The 12825-nt window shown below is 43.9% G+C and overlaps 1 protein-coding gene across 7 annotated transcripts; it reads left to right on the top strand.

Annotated features, from left to right (window-relative positions):
- The first annotated feature begins 261 nt into the window (after nt 1-261).
- Nucleotides 262-12216, top strand: LOC109905119 (cleavage stimulation factor subunit 2). 7 transcript variants are annotated; one of them, XM_031790059.1, is made up of 15 exons: nt 262-391; nt 2128-2206; nt 2753-2922; nt 3085-3221; nt 3412-3531; nt 3747-3869; nt 4079-4178; nt 4842-4901; nt 7970-8069; nt 10135-10484; nt 10530-10631; nt 10837-10961; nt 11041-11115; nt 11426-11573; nt 11905-12216. In XM_031790059.1, exons 1-14 carry the CDS (start codon nt 310-312, stop codon nt 11546-11548), a joined length of 1746 nt encoding a protein of 581 aa, XP_031645919.1. In that variant the 5' UTR covers nt 262-309; the 3' UTR covers nt 11549-11573; nt 11905-12216. The 7 variants fall into 7 exon arrangements, with proteins under 7 accessions (XP_031645919.1, XP_031645915.1, XP_031645916.1 ...); XM_031790055.1 differs by having other exon boundaries at nt 10135-10631; XM_031790056.1 differs by having other exon boundaries at nt 10135-10631; nt 12077-12216.
- The last annotated feature ends 609 nt before the right edge of the window (nt 12217-12825 follow it).

A 12825-nucleotide genomic window follows, 5' to 3' on the forward strand; every position in this document is an offset into this window, starting at 1 on the left:
ACAAACGACGCCCCCTAGTGGACAAAGAGACCTCGGTGTTTTCCCCGCCAAATGTGAAGTCATGTATGCAAATGTAAGAGTAAGATATTTGCGTTTATACAGTACGTTTATTGAAATTGCTTATTTTATGTGGACAACATTGGAAACCTTTAGCTCCTTTCATTCATTATATCAATGACTCCTCATTGCAAGGAGAAATGAAGGATGCGTTTGAAAATAGGTATTCAAACGAGGCCCACTCATAAACCGGATGGTGTTACACTTTAAAGTGTAGAATTTCCTTTTGCCACACCGTTATCATTCCCGAAAATGGCGACTTTAGCAGCTGCTGCTGTTGTTGCTGCCGCTGGCAGAGATCCCGCTGTTGACCGTTCATTGCGCTCTGTCTTTGGTACGTTTATTTATAGAGTAATACTAGTTGTTTCAAAGGTGTCTATATGCCGGAGAATACGTTTGTACTTATATGACCGCTAGTCCAGCGAGCTGGCTAGTTCGCAAAACGCGCTAATGTAGCGTTAGCTAGCTTCCTTTAGCCAACGCGTTTTCACTGAAATGTTTCCAAGATCTGTATCGACATTATTTTTATAGTATGCCTCACGTTAGCTAAACTATTAATCTCTGTCAGTATCACGAAACCTAAGCCAGAATCAGGGTTGACGGGAGACGTTGACATATGGCGATTCCTCTAAACCTATAATCTAGTTCACAACTGTGGTTTACTATACATGTAAGGTAATCAGTCAATTGAAATGAATTCATTAGGCCCCAATCTCAGGATTGCACATGACTGGGCAGGGGCATAGCCATGGGTGGGCCTGGGAGGGCATAGCCATGGGTGGGCCTGGGAGGGCATAGCCATGGGTGGGCCTGGGAGGGCATAGCCATGGGTGGGCCTGGGAGGGCATAGCCATGGGTGGGCCTGGGAGGGCATAGCCATGGGTGGGCCTGGGAGGGCATAGCCGTGGGTGGGCCTGGGAGGGCATAGCCGTGGGTGGGCCTGGGAGGGCATAGCCGTGGGTGGGCCTGGGAGGGCATAGCCGTGGGTGGGCCTGGGAGGGCATAGCCGTGGGTGGGCCTGGGAGGGCATAGCCGTGGGTGGGCCTGGGAGGGCATAGCCGTGGGTGGGTCTGGGAGGGCATAGCCATGGGAGGGCATAGGTCCACCAACTGGGGAGCCAGTCCCAGCCAATCAGAATTCGTTTTTCTCCACAAGGGCTTTATTACAGACATAAATACTCCTCAGTTTATTCAGCTGTCCTGGTGGCTGGTCTCAGACAATCCCGCAGGTGAAGAAGCTGGATGTGGAGGTCCTGGGCTGGCATGGCCACACGCGTGGTCTGTGGTTTTTAGTCCGGGTGGATATACTGCCAAATTCTCTAAATTTACATTGGAGATGGCTTATGGTAGAGAAATTAACATTAACTTCTGTGGCACAGCTCTGGTGGATATTCCTGCAGCCAGCATGTCAATTGCACACTCCCTCAACTTGAGACATCTCTGGCGTTGTGACAAAACTGCACATTTTAGTGGCCTTTCATTGACTCCTGCATAATGTGCACCTGTGTAATGACCATGCTGTTTAATCATCTTCTTAATATGACACACCTGTCAGGTGGATGGCTTATGTTGGCAAATGAGAAATGTTCACAAACGGATGTAAACAAATTTGCAAAATAAGCTTTTTGTGCATATGAAACATTTTTTATAGAGATTTTATTTCAGCTCATTAAACAGCACCAACACTTTCTTGTTTATTTTTGTTCAGTATAGTTAGTTTGCTAACACAGGTTTGCACTTAGCTAGCTATGTGTATAGCTAGTTAGTTATCTTGCTAATAGTGTCATAATAGTCTTGGTCATAATTATATCACATAGCTAGCAGTGCTGTCTGCAGCAGGTGCTTAGCTAGCTAGCTAATTTGCTGTTGTTTCATAGACAACAGTAATGGGAACTAACAGGTCTGGCACTTCCAAAATCGTTAACTAGCCAAAGTCCTGCGATCCAGGCTGTGTACGCAATTTTTTTCAGTTAACATCTATTGTTATCTATGTACCAAGGATTCTTGTATTCTATAAGTTTCTCCACAACTCAGTCAAATTGCTGACTCGAACTCTTTCTCAATTTCCCAGTGGGAAACATTCCATATGAGGCCACAGAGGAGCAACTGAAAGACATTTTTTCAGAAGTCGGTCTCGTTGTCAGCTTTCGGTAAGTGAGTAGTCTTAAAGTGTCACTGTCTCCTTTTTACCCCATTAAACACCAGATTTAGCCTCCCAAATATATTTACCAGCTTTCTGGTTGACCTATTTCTGAGAAACTTCCCATCACCAAAGGAGAATCTATAACCTGGAAGGCCTTACCAGTCGGTATGGGTTGTATAATGTGTACGGTAAAATAAAAGTTGAGATCAGCATTTTATGAAGTGGGCGCTCACAAGTCCTGGTTCTCCGTAGTAGTTGCCAGGCGAAATTAATGCTATATCCCAGATTTTTGTAAACTCTGGAAATGTTGGATATAAATGCTTATTTTCACACATTTTGTAACCTGTACCAACTGGTAAGGCATTCCGGATGGTAATTTGTCTTCTGTGACAGGAAAAGTTTATCGGAAGTAGGTAAACCAAAGAGCTGGTAAATGTTTTTGGGGATACAGGACCTAGCCTTCAGCGACATGAGCCCAGGTCTCGCCCGGAGGGAAGGGGCTAGCTTTTATGATACCTGTGAAAATGGTTTGTAAGCCAAGACTTTCTTCTAGGTTGGTGTATGATAGGGAGACAGGCAAGCCGAAGGGATATGGCTTCTGTGAGTATCAGGACCAGGAGACGGCCCTCAGTGCCATGCGGAACCTGAACGGAAGAGAGTTCAGCGGCCGGGCTCTCCGTGTCGACAATGCTGCTAGTGAGAAAAACAAAGAGGAGCTCAAGAGTAAGTATCCACGGTTGCGTGCTATTAACCACACTGCAGTGCACTATTAACCACAAAGAGAATTTGAAGAGCGGATGGGCCATGTTTTGCTGCTCAATAATTGATAGAGATGTTAGCTTTCAGCACGACTCTTAAGACATATCTTCTGTTGTCGTCCCCCAGGTTTGGGGACAGGAGCCCCCATTATTGAGTCTCCCTACGGGGACAACATCATGCCAGACGAGGCTCCAGAGTCTATTAGCAGAGCTGTGGCCAGTTTGCCCCCAGAGCAGATGTTTGAGCTCATGAAACAGATGAAGGTGAGTGTGTTCTCTCTATAGACTCTATGCACAGTGACTGCTGCTGTTTTCCCAGTATCCTTGTATTGAGATTGTATATAATCACATTATAGCAGGATAGTTAATGCTCAGACGATAATTTGTGGATAATCCAAAGACAAATGAATTGGAATACATTGGACTCACATTGTGGTGTAATTACCCCCTCCAGCTGTGTGTGCAAAACAGTCCCCAGGAGGCCAGGAACATGCTGTTGCAGAACCCCCAGCTGGCCTTTGCTTTGCTGCAGGCCCAGGTTGTCATGAGGATCGTAGACCCTGAGATTGCCCTGGTGAGACTTGGTTATTTTGAAGTATTGTTTGACTTGGGTTAGGTGGAAGCACCAGTGTTGTGGATGTCTTACTGACTTTAGAGCATAGCTGGTCAGAGGCTTTTCTCTTTGAGCATGAAAACATTCAGAGCTGATATTGGTCGCACATGTTCTCGTCGAGAGAGGTGTCAACGTGTAACCTGAATGTTCCTTTGTTTGTTTGACCCCCGCTGCAGAAAATGCTTCACCGTCAAACCCCAGTGCAGCCATTGGTTCCCAACAGTCAAGCTGGGCCAGTGCCAGTGGCCAACCAGCCTATTCCCCCAGCCAATGCTCCAGTCTCCCAGTCACAGCCCATGGTGAATCCACTTTGCAGACACCTTCACACACTGGAATATAATTTAGATGAACTTAGGTCATCTGGCTGTTTTCTACATCTATTAGATCAACCTACACAATCTCTAAAGCTAAATCTAGGATCCACATTTAATATTTATTTTTTGATAATTTTTACATGATGCATGTCTGCTGTTCCTTGTGCTAATGTCTGGTTGTGTTTGCTGGTCAGCCGGGCATGCACATGAACGGAGCTCCTCAGATGATGCAGCCCCCTCCCATGGGTGGGGGACCTGGGCCCATGCCAGGACAGGGACCAGTGGGACCACCAGGTAAGGAGACACACACACACACACACAGCCTCTCTGTATCTGGAAGTCAAAGGAGCACCCCTGTTGTGCTTCCCTTTGCCATTTCACCCCAGGCGGGGGTGAATCTAACATACCTGTGTATGGGGGGGGGGGGGCATCACCATCCACCCATCCATTCCTGGTCAGCGGTCCCAGTGCTTCAATTTAAATATTTTCCGATTTTAAGTCTTCGCTTTATCACATTTTGCCCTCTGATTTTATTTTCATGTCTTCCTTTTCTCCATTGCTCTTTGTTGACACTAGGTGGCAGTGGGAACTAGTGGTTGAAGAGCTTCAGGACTGGGGTTAACTATGCTTATAGCATTGCCGTTAGAAGCATAACGTAATGGATCAGATATGATTGTCCAACTATGTAGATATCAATGAGACTTTTTAGGGGGTGTACTGAGGTATATTTCTTCCTGCAATATATTTGTTTAACATTTTCACCACTAAATGCACCTCATCCACTTCAGCCATCCATATCAGTTACAATTTAGTGCTGCTCTCTATATGCTCTGAACTGTTGCTATGAAGTCTGGTCTTCTCTCTGTCAGTGTGACATGTGATGGTGTGCTCCTATGTGTTGCTGCTTTGCTCTCTGAGTTGTGTGTCTCCTGTTCTTTTCACTTAATGCTGGCTCAGGAAACCTCCAGCACTCACCCGTAGGATCATCTGGGCAGGCTGCTATCGAGCGACCTCAAGGTATCACCCTAACCCTAGGCTCCGGCCTGCCTCCCGAGACTCCAGCCAGGCCAACAGGGCTGTTATGATCTGGCTACAGCCTGACGACTGGGGCTGGAGCGCTCTTATGTCTTATATTTGCTATGTAAAACACAAGGAACTTTTGAGGGCAGAAGTTGCACGTCGAACTTGAGGAACATCTCATAAGAGCAGTAGTTGAGTTGGCGTCCTGTCAGAATAAATGCATTTAGGTCATTTATAAATGTTTTATTAATCTGACTGGTCATGCATAGGACTGTTGCGGTGACCGTATTACCACCACAACGGCTGTCATGAAGGCAATCAAATTCCACTTGACCGTTTAGTCACAGTGATTAGGCATCTCCAAGCTCTGATGCTGCTGGACATTAATAGCATACCAAACTTGCTAACTGGCTGGTACTCAGCACGCTTGTCTCTCTAATCACTCCGACGTCAATGCAAATGTAATCGAAAATCTAATCAATCGCTTGATGAGAGCCCATGAGCTCATGTGGCGCAACATTTCTATATGCAATGCAATTGCATGAGAAAACAGAGTGATGGCCTCTAGTAAAGAGAGGAGGATCCCATCAGCTTTCTATATGCTTTAATATATTTATTTCTCAACTTTCCTAATATTAAGCACATTGCTTATTTCCATGATTATGAACCACAGGAAAAGCATCCTCCATTCGCTATTTAAGTCAATTTTCCGCTGCCCCTGTTTTGATACAGGTGCATAATGGTCCATTCTATAAAATGTTTAGAAAATATATATAATTCACACGTGTATATGTAAAGACAAGATTAAATCAAAATTAGTCTGAGGGGTGACAATATTAGCCTATCACGTGTGAATGATATATTATCACCTATGAATGATGCCCATCATAAGAAACAATGCCCTTAAAAAAATAAAATCAAAATCGATTTAAATAAATGTATAAAAAAATCTTCCGAATCATAGTTGCACACCTCATGTAGCCTAAACCATGGGCCTTTGTTTGGTGAAGGTTTGTATCACAACAAAAGTGGCCAGAAAACGCACTTTAGGATTTACACCCCTTGTAAAGCGGATTAACTGGCATACATAAACAGCGCGTGAGTTTAAAATTTGGGGAATATAATTTTCACCATTAAAAATGCACCTTTTTTATAATAAACATTACATGCATAATTGCTTTGCGGTCACTTTTGATAATGGTATTTTCCTGCTAATGGAATATTCGCGTTTATAGCCTACTACCATGTGCGTTTATAATGTGAAGAAATAGCCTAATAGTTTATCAACATTTTTAAGCTAAACGTTCTGATCTGTTGCGTCGCCCACATTGCGTAAAAAAGGTTTTTGGATGCTAGTGGTTGTATCAATTTGGGATCTATCGCATCCCACAACTGTCCCAGACTGTTTGGAATATGTATTTATTGCACAGAATAGGTCGACTTTTTTGTATTATGGGGGATAGTAGATTGCCATAGGCTAGTGCTTTTGCTGTTCGTTAGGCCTGCCGGTGTTGGCTGACAAAGGAAATGTGGACAGTTCTTCCAAAATCTTCTATATGCACCTCGGAATTGGATAAGGACGCGCGCAGTTGCGTCCCTGATGTCTGTCATTTGTAGCCTGTGAGAAAGACCCGATCGATCACGCGAAGGAGAGCGATGTGAGTGAGAGGTGATTCGGAACGCAGAGAGAAGGACAACGGCCACTGGCGGCAAAAGTAATGCTTTTTTGGGGGGGGTGCATTACCGCCACAAAGGGGATGCCGCAGCGAACTTCTAGGCGTTATCAAGTGCTTGTCAGATTGTGAATGAGTGACTGATGTAGTTTGTACACCCTGCCCCCAAAAAACTAAGTGGAGCTCATGCCTTTCAAGCGACTTTTTCCAAATCCTCATGAGTCGCATCATGCAGCCTTACAATGTATACAAAATCTTAAACGTATAGCGCAACTAAAGTTACATGAATAACTTTAAATTAAGCATATATGAGTACCTATTTCTTTGTTAACCACTCAACACAGAATAGCACATCGCACTCCCTCAAATCGTTTTGGAGAAAATATCCTTTCTATTTTATTCAGCTTTGTTCAATTGTGTTCTTCATACTATAAAATAATGCCATGGAATTCTAAGCAAATATTGTCTACTAAATTAACTAGTGTATGCCATAACCAGATCAGGGCCTAACATAAGGACAACTGAGTATGCTATTCTGTTCTTCTGAAATAGACTACATTTTCTTCATATCATGTTTCTTTAGACCTGTCTAAAATAATGGGTTTATTGTGATGGTGTAGACTATATTACATGGATTTATTAGACTTTTTAAAATGTAGATGTTCCAAAGATCTGTATCGGTGGCTTGTAGGTTGTGTAGATGCTAAATATTATGTTAATTAACTGCCACAACCATAGTCATGCATACAATTACAGAAATATGGGTTTGCTTCAGGCTAACAATACCCATTGTTATAAAAACCTGTCATGTCATAGTTTGGGAGATGCGTTTGGTGCAACTGCAAATTCTGACTGATTACAAGGGTGATTAATGACTTGAGTGATTGCTGTAGTTGCACAATGTTCCTAAGAAGGCCCGTATGAACAAATATACATTCCATTTGGAGGAATAGGATTAATGCATTTCTTTTAGCACGTATTTGTGTTGTAGACGTTGACCTGCTGTTTTGTAATTGCATGAGGACACCCCCGTGGTCTGTCTTATGTCACTAACGCATCTTCTGTTGACGTGACCAGACGTACAAGTAGGCAAACCACTTGAATGCAGATCATTTTCAAAGATGTGCCGTGCTCCTTTTGTGCGAGACCTCCCTCTTTGGTAGAGTACTACCCTGTTCCGCTGTCCCTCGGTCCTCTCCCTGTCTGTGGTGTGATGATGAGCGGTGTCGCTGCTGTGGTTAGTGTGACCTGTAGTGTCTGTGTCTGTCTGTAGTGTGAACTATGGGAGGGATGTGATATGACCATAGAATGAAGCATTACGGTGTAGTGAGTGATGTCGTGTGGTGTCCTTCGTACATGTCTATGTTTGACTGATGTGTGTTCTCCCCTCAGGACCAGGTGGTATCCCTCCCAGAGGCCTGCTTGGTGATGGCCCCAACGACCCCAGAGGAGGAACCCTGCTCTCTGTCACAGGAGAGGTCATCGAACCCAGGTGAGGGAAGAGTAGGGCTGTGGCATCCTTATGCTGGTCGTCCTTATGCTGGTCCTTATCTGGCTATGCCATATGGCTGTAGGCTACACTAGTTCATTTAGCAGGCAAGATTTGCTTAGAATTCCAGTGGCATTTTATAGTAACAACAATCAAATTGAACATAGTGTGCACATGCGGCTATTCTGTGTTGTGATTAACAAAGATACAGGTCTACCATCATGCTAAATGTATAGTTACTTATTTAACTTTAGTTGTGATATGTTTTGATTCCTAATACATTATAAGGCTGCATGTTTCAACGAATGGTGATTTTGAAAAAATTGTCATGAAAGGAAAGCACTTCGCACTGTTTCTTTTGAAGGCTGCACACACTACATCAGTCTCTCATTCACAATCTGACAAGCACTTGATAATATTCCCACGTAGTATTCTCAATTTTAATCTGGTCTTTACATTAGCCAACTAATGTGTGGAATTATTTTAGATTTAGTGGCAAACCTCTAAAAAATAAAATAAAGTCTATAGCCTGCACTCGAATAGAGGATACCTGCAGTTACTTTTTCAATATGCCAGGTAGGCTACACCGTTTTGTCATTCTGAATGGAATAAATATAGCAGCATGAGAAAGCTGGAATCCACTTATTATATAGTGGCTAGTCAAAACCTTTCACATGCGTTTGTGCAATGACTGACTTATAAGAACACATTTCACTAGGCTCTGTAGGCTATGGGCTCTCAATTGGGATCTTGGGCCTATAGGCTACTGGTGCGTTCAAGACATCTGGAAAAAATAAGAGGTAAAACCCTGACTCCTGTGATCTTCAGGTCGGAGCTATAGAAAGAGGCCCGAGTTCCCAAGTTGAAATTCAGAGTTGGATGACCCCAGTTGTCTGGAACACACTGAAGTCTGAGATTTCCTAGTTGTTTTGAAAGCAGCCTAATGTCCATTGCTCGTGTTTCTTGACCCAAGCAAGCCTCGTGAGAGCTAATTTCATCATAGCGCTTTATGGTTTTTGCGACTGCATTTGAAGGAAACATTCAAAGTTCATGTCTTAAAGTAAAGATGGACTGTAATTTATCTTTGCTTATTTGAGCTGTTCTTGCCATAATATGGACTTGGTCTTTTACCAAATAGGGCTATCTTCTGTATACCACCCCTACCTCGTCACAACACAACTGATTGGCTCAAATGCATTACAAAGGAAAGAAATTCCACAAATTAACTTTTAAGAAGGCACACCTGTTAATTGAAATGCATTCCAGGTGACCATGAAGTTTGTTGAGAGAATGTCAAGAGTGTTCAAAGCTGTCTTCAAGGCAAAGGGTGGCTATTTTAAGAATCTCAAGTATAAAATATATTTTGATTTGTTTAACACTTTCTTTTGTTACTACATGATTCCATATTTGGTGTTTCATAGTTTTGATGTCTTCACTATTATTCTACAAATGTAGAAAATAGTCTAAATAAAGATGTGGTGTTAGGTGTGTCCAAACTTTGGACTGGTCCTGTAAGCATTCACTCCCCTGAGTCAATACTTTGTATACTGAACAAAAATATTAACGCAACATGTAACAATTTCAATGATTTTACTGATTTACTGTTCATATAAGGAAATCAGTCAATTGACACTTTTGACTGGTACTGTATGGAGTAGGTCTAGCCTATAGAAAGCTGATGGATCCTCTTTTTAATAGAGGTCATCAAAACTCTGTTTTCTCACGCCATTGCAGAGCATAGCCTATAGAAATGTTTCACAACAGGAACACTTTATTCCATGCATCAACTAGCTGAGGTGCTGGCTCTCGCTGTGCAACAGGTTATTATTCTGAATTCCAGAACTCTCGTGTTTTGATTTGATTTTCAATTGAATTTGTATTGAAGTCGGTGATTAGAGAGACAATAGAGCGCTGAGTACCGGCGGTAATATGGTCACCGTAACAGCCCTAGGGAAAGCCTTAGACTCAGAAGCACCATTGTGTAGTTCGTCATTTGAATGAATCTGTTGCATTCTTATAGCACCTCTCAATGTCTGAATTACTCTTATTCCGTGTTCTTTGTGTCCAGTCGAGGAGGAGGCTTCATCGGGGCCCCCCCACCACACCAGGGGCCCCCCATGCACATGAACCAGATGGCTGGAGGGCCTCCTCTGGACATGAGGCCGCCCCATGACATGAGAGGACCCCCCATGGGTGAACCCAGGGGCATGATGGGAGAGCCCCGGGGACCCCCCATGGGTGAACCAAGGGGCATGATGGGAGAGCCCCGGGGACCCCCCATGGGTGAACCCAGGGGCATGATGGGAGAGCCCCGGGGACCCCCCATGGGTGAACCCAGGGGCATGATGGGAGAGCCCCGGGGACCCCCCATGGGTGAATCCAGGGGCATGATGGGAGAGCCCCGGGGACCCCCCATGGGTGAATCCAGGGGCATGATGGGAGAGCCCCGGGGACCCCCCATGGGTGAACCCAGGGGCATGATGGGAGAGCCCCGGGGACCCCCCATGATGGAACAGCGGGGACCCCCCATGATGGAGCCCAGGGGACCCCCCATGGAGAACAGAGGTAACCAAATCACAGTATTATCAAGTCCAATTAACATCCTTCTTTTTTTCTCTCTCTCTCTCTTAGCAGACATTTTATAAGATGCATTTTTGCCATCATTTAGAACTATGTACAAAACAGGTTGACAAGCGCCTGTGCTTAGACTAGTTAGGTCTGATCAGCAATGAATGAGTAACCTGGTAAGGAATGGCTGTTTTTTCTCAAGGTCGGGACCCCCGAGCGGTGGACCCCCGTGGACCAGTGTCGGGCCAGAGGGTTCCCACTGCACAAGGAATGCAGGGCCCCTCTCCTCACTCCATGAATACTAATGCCCCTCCACCTGCCAGACCGGTACAGCCTACCTACAGCTAAGTCTTTACTACATTAGATGCTATGTCAATGAAAACTGCTCTAATAACTGTTTGTTCAGGGTCCTGGTGTACCACAGTCCGGAGGTAGCTTCAGCCCAGGGCAAAGCCAGGTGACCTCACAGGACCATGAGAAGGTGGGTGTGGCTTGTCACTGGTTCACAATGACATCAAAATGCCTGGATAGATGGTAAAAGATAATGGCTGATTGTCTGCTGTCTAGAGAAACTGGACTATCAAGATTGACAAGGTCTGCACTACATTCTGTAGTTATTCCATGGGGAAAAAATCTGAACATTTTCACTGTAAATTAGTTTTAGCTGATAACTATTTTTATAGATTGGACTTTCCATCTCCATCATGCTTTTTGCGGTCTTTTGTTTTCACATTACTGTTATCTGATCTGAGAGCAGTTTGGTTCACCAGTCTGTCTATGATGTCCTTCAGGCCGCCTTGATCATGCAAGTGCTGCAGCTGACCCCAGAACAGATCGCCATGCTGCCCCCAGAACAGAGACAGAGCATTCTCGTCCTCAAAGAGCAGATCCTGAAGACCACCGGGGCACCCTGAATACCCCCACACCCATAGGCTCAAGGTAACACATAGATGTAACGTTGCAGAACGTTCAGATGGAACTGTATGATGTAGAACATATATGATAGACAGGGCATTGTGGCAGTGCATTTCTATCTGAACTATTCAGAACAATTTTACGTCACTGAATATACCATTGGATTCTCAAGTGAGATAATTCCCCCTTTCCATGACGAGTGATGCGAGATTCCATTTTCCTTGATTAAGCGGTCCGTCTTCTCAGTGGAGATGTCAGCATGTTTTGCATTGTGGCTCAGTTGTGGAACACCCTCTAATGAATCTACACATGATCTCCCTGGAGAATACTGACCCTTCCTGGTTGTGTTTTCAAGACTGTCACAGGACCCCGACACCCCTGCCCCCTGTAACCTCGACGTTGGATTGATCAGCACACGTCACCTCACTTCAAACATTTTGGAGATTGTTTTGTATTATATGGTCTTTTTTTTTAAATTGAAATTTAAAGTGTTAGTGATTTGAAGAATGTCTGTTATTCTTTTGAAGGGGAACACTTCATAGTCAGTTCAACTGAGAGAAGCGTTGCTGGATGTTACGTGATGCCCAACCCTTTTCATTTTGTGGCTGGAACCTGTTGCCTGTCTGGATATTTGTTCAATTAAATAAACATTTCAATAGAAACTGTTCACAATTTTTTTTGCATTAAAGTATTTTATTCAGATAAGATGTTGGTATGTACAGAAGAGGATTAAAGTGTCATTGTAGACTACAAAGTGATCTATTTGCTAGAATCAAGACCAAAAAGAATGTGAAATAATTGTGCAGGGTCAGAGGGAACAGGGAGTCTTCCCTGTTACATCATTGTAAGGGAAGTACACTTTATAAGAACATCATTCCTATCTAATCTAGAACACATTCCCTGGCTGACTGGCAATGCCTCACCTTCCTTTCCTTCCAGTCATGTCTTTTACAAGGAAATGGAGATAGATTATTCTATAGGGCTTTAATGTATGAGTATTGTTTCCTTCTCTGTGGCCACACCCCTTGAAAGCACAAAACAACGCTTAGGCATCTAAGGTGGGTGTATCAGTTATCTTGCCCAAGCTACCATTTCTGTAGAAGCAAATTAACCATTTTCGGTACATTGGCAGTGTACATTTTGTTACACCCCCATAAAGTAGTATAGAAATTGCCCCCAAGAAGAGGGACTTTGATTTCTCTGCTATCTAGAGAAATCTTATTTCCCTTCTCAAAATCCAATGGTTGGCCTGGGCCACATGTATAACGCCACTCCA

Source organism: Oncorhynchus kisutch, linkage group LG15 (genome assembly GCF_002021735.2).
Source record: "Oncorhynchus kisutch isolate 150728-3 linkage group LG15, Okis_V2, whole genome shotgun sequence".
Classification (NCBI taxonomy): Eukaryota; Metazoa; Chordata; class Actinopteri; order Salmoniformes; family Salmonidae; genus Oncorhynchus; species Oncorhynchus kisutch.